Genomic DNA, 3,991 nt, shown 5'->3' on the forward strand with positions numbered 1-3,991 from the left:
TAATGAAGAGTGATGGCTAATGATGCAGGTTATAGCTTTTCGTTACTGAAAATAAATGCATCCGGGATGACACGTGAGGTTTCAGAAAGAAAAATGAAAGATTTTTGTTTTCCTTTTTTCTCTCGTAGCAGAGAAAAGAAGTTTTTTCTCACTCACGGTTTTCATACCTGGGCACTTTTCTATTGTGTCTCTTGACTATCCAGCTGATTCAAAAGAGCGATTATACGGGGAATGAGAAGAAAAGATGAAGACCATCAGCGAATACTGGGAACCACAGGAGGTCACTACCTACGATTATTGTAATTAAATCACTCCCTCCTACTTTTTCTCGGGCCTGAGTTTTGGCTACCTGACTCGGCGGCGCGTATCAATGTTCTTCATCATCAGAAACGGATGAAAATGGACAAAAAATGATGATTGTCATGTACCGGCATATTAACGGATACATAACAGCAACTGCAATTTTCGAATAATTTTAATTTGCCGTAAAATGAATTCGCTGTGTTTATTCTAACCTGTCCCAAAGACATTAGCCGTGACAATAGCCATTTAACAGCTGTTCGATGACGACGCCTCCATGTTTGCACTCCACCCAAGAGTCCCCTACCCAATAAAATCAATAAAACCATTCTGTTAATACTCATTGCGACAAAAAAAAGGGGCAGGCGGGGTCTGGGTCATCGTAAGGTCGTGAATTTAATTAAAGATACACATTGTGACCCCTCACTAGGAGAGAATAAACGCAAGTCGAGTGACCCCAGGCGGTCGTCTATTCGCACTCGGGCAATTACTAACCTCTCACCTACTATCCCTTGACCTGGAAAAAGGTATTCCGACCCCTCGAAAAACATCAACTGTCTCAACAATAAAACAGTGAAGAAAAGGGAGAATAAAACTTGGAAGTATTCCCAGATGTCATTGACAAGTCGAATGAGGGGCCCCAATAATTTCCTTTGTCGAGTATCTGGAAATGTCTTTCAGCGTCAGTCCCTGAAATAAAATGCGGAAGGATTTTTCGAAAATAATAAAACTTTCTTCGATTTTCAAACGTTTTTTCACTTTAATAATTTGCCCAGTCAAACTATAAATCTTTAATACAGACTAGGGTGAGGATATCCTCCCATAAACTAACATTTTTGGTATCTATGATAATTAATAATACGCGGGGTAAATTTTCGTCGAATCAATCACACATTTCTGGAGAGATTTGGTAACTTCTCAAAGTAGGTACTCAAGTCCATGATTTTTTTTAAACATTTTTTTAAGGTTATACACTCACATCAATAAGTTTTAAACACGATGTACATCAAAAAGATAAGGTACATCCAGAGGTGGCGTTGTATACCTATTATTTACACCCTTTTAAATTAATGGTAACGCAGGAGAGGAGGCTAAAAGGTTTTGATAAGATGGAAAATGGACGAGGTGTGGGGTATGTACAGTATGGGTGGTCCAAGGTGACCAGGGGCTATTTACAGTTCACTGGGGAGGGGAAAAAATTGAGGAACAAAAGACGGGAAAAAGGTTAGTTTCTTCTCTTTTAGGTTATCTGATTGAAAAATCCTAATTTTAACGGAGATAGGCCATCTGGTGTCGCCTTGGACATGCGCAGTTCTCGCCCGATGACTATCGGGTTTGGTTAGCAATTCAAATTGCTTGACACTTTTCGGTCGAAAAATTGTTTTTCCTCTTGAGACAAATAGCGGACACGAGATGACGGGGAGATTGATTCTGGGGTTCAATAAATTAGGAGTGATTGGATATATTAGTTGGCTATGTACAGAGGAGATGGACTCCTTATCACCGGGCTGACCCCTGGATCCTCTCGAGACCCTGGCGGATCGTCTTCTTAACGTCTCATGATGTCTTCTATGCTGAAGCCCAATTTTGGGGGTGGCGTCGGGGTGACGTATGTCTGCTGGTGGATCATGGAGTCGTGGGGCTCCACGCGCAGGTCCTGGGGCACGTCGGTGTGGGTCAGGAGGTGTGTCTTCAGGTTACTGCGTTGGTTGAAACTCTTGGAGCACACGGGACACTTGTGCGGGGATTGCTCCAGGTGGAGGGCTTTGTGGACCTGGAGGGTTCTACTCTGGCAGAAACCTTTGCCGCACTCCGTGCACTTGAAGGGCTTCTCCTTACTGTGGATGTACCTGGGAGCAGAAACAATACGACGGTTAGAGTCATTGGATATTTTTGGGATTCTTCATTTTTTTGGGATATCTCGGAGACGATGGGGTTCAGAGAAAAATGTTGTAGAACATTTTTTGTAGACAATTTCACGGGCTACAAAAAAGGTCTTATGGGATTTTTCGGTAAACCTAATGGTTCCGGAGATTTTTACGGATAAAAATTTTGCGAATCTGGAAGTCGGATGGGGCTTTGTTTTTTGAAATTTAATTCATGCGGGTTATCTCGAAAACAACGGGGTTTTATGAAAAACAGCCAGGAACCTTTTTTGCGGAGAATTTTATGCTCTACAGAAATGGTCGAGAGACCTTTTCCGCTAGACGCAGTGGTTTCCGAGATAATCGCGAAATAATGGATGCCAATTTTTCAAACCATCGAATTTCACCCTTTAGCCACTGAAACCTTTTCCCCACTCTTCCGGAATGATATGCAAATGCATTACCCCCACCACATGATGTTGAGTCCCGTGATGAACAAGAGGATCAACAAAACCGTGATAAACACGAAATGTCTTCCTCTTTCGTTCTCACATGACTTCCAAATGATTTTTTTCAACTTACCGATGATCTCGGAGATGATCCTGCCTCCTGAACGCCTTTCCACAGATGTCGCAGGAGTACGGTCTCTCATCCGTATGGGTTCGCTCGTGAATAAGAAGATTATAGCTCTTCGTAAACTGACGATTGCAGAATTTACAGATGAATTGTTTTTTCGGTCGTTGACCGGGCAGTCGTCTAGTGAGAAAACTCGCTGGCGGTGGGATTGCCAGGCCCGGGTGAAGAGGTGCCTGATGATGATGGGGTGGTGTTTGGGGACAGTAGCCACGGGCTGCCATCACCGCTGCACCGCGTAACCAGTGATCGAATATCGCTGCGTGATAACTCGGATGAGGGGGTGGCCCGTGGGGTGGCATTTGACGGATCCAACGGGGGGGCGAGCCCACGTGTGTGTGGTGCCCCGAGGGGGGGGTGTGGGGGGGAGTCAGCGGCTCCATCTTGGCTGTCTCCATCATTTTTTTCTCGATTGTTTTCACTTCACAGTTTTTTTTCCGCTGTCGTCACTCACACAAATGATCACTCGATTGAACTTCACCGATCGGCCCTCCAGGGGTGTCAGATGATGATAATCAGGATGATAAAATCTCGCGGAAAGAAAGTACAAGTTTGTAGGCGAAATTTTTGGGGGGAATCGCTGGGGTGCTCTGCTCGAGACTCGAGACGATACTGAGGTGGAGGAAAACTTGAGCTCGGGATCTGGTGGAGGCAATCGAGGGAGACCCCTGGCTACGGGAGGCACTCGGGCTCCTCCTCCCGTTCGTTGAAATGCCCGCTCCCGGTTGGGCGCGCTCGGTGTACGGGGGGCGGGGCTTCTGAAATGAGTGAACGAGGCTTCAACGGTTGCCCCTACGGGCGTCGCGACGCTACCTGCCGACGCGGGGGGGGGGAGGCACCGGGTGACGCGCACCGGCTACTTCTTCTTTGCTCGGAAACGGTTTTTTTGGGATTGTTTTTTTACGGGGAGGGGTTATTAGAGACAATTCACTTGAGGAAAATTAAATTGTTGGGCGGTAGGGGGTAATTGTGATTTGATGGAAATTGTGGGACGATTGATGAGACGGAAAATGGTTTCGAGGAATTAGTTTTGAAGGTAATAATTTTTTTTGTGAATAATTGAAAATTGTTGGATGACTTGATTGATTCATCGTTGGTGATAGTGGGGCAAAATGGAGCGGCAGATTGAATTTTCGGGGGACCTTTGCCTGACTTTTCAGAAGTGTGAATGGGAACTTTTGATAATCGATCAA

At 45.2% G+C, this 3,991-nt stretch overlaps 1 protein-coding gene across 1 annotated transcript; it reads right to left on the reverse strand.

The window, feature by feature from the left end:
- Positions 1-1,081: 1,081 nt before the first annotated feature.
- LOC107037020 (protein odd-skipped) lies at positions 1,082-3,473 on the reverse strand. Its single transcript, XM_015255337.1, has 2 exons — positions 2,748-3,473; positions 1,082-2,150 (listed from the first exon to the last, which is right to left on the reverse strand). The coding sequence occupies exons 1-2, from the start codon at positions 3,197-3,199 to the stop codon at positions 1,850-1,852; spliced, it is 753 nt and encodes a 250-aa protein (XP_015110823.1). The 5' UTR covers positions 3,200-3,473; the 3' UTR covers positions 1,082-1,849.
- Positions 3,474-3,991: the final 518 nt, after the last annotated feature.

The sequence above is a fragment of the Diachasma alloeum genome, unplaced genomic scaffold (genome assembly GCF_001412515.2).
Source record: "Diachasma alloeum isolate Michigan unplaced genomic scaffold, Dall2.0 Dall_scaffold_00213, whole genome shotgun sequence".
NCBI lineage: Eukaryota > Metazoa > Arthropoda > Insecta > Hymenoptera > Braconidae > Diachasma > Diachasma alloeum.

Bases quoted from the DNA above. Each gene is read 5' to 3' on its own strand.
- LOC107037020 (XM_015255337.1), bottom strand. From the start codon at position 3,199: ATGATGGAGACAGCCAAGATGGAGCCGCTGACTCCCCCCCACACCCCC. The intron at 2,151-2,747 runs GTAAGTTGAAAA...TTCTGCTCCCAG, and splicing joins GATCATCTCCGAGATCATCG to GTACATCCACAGTAAGGAGA.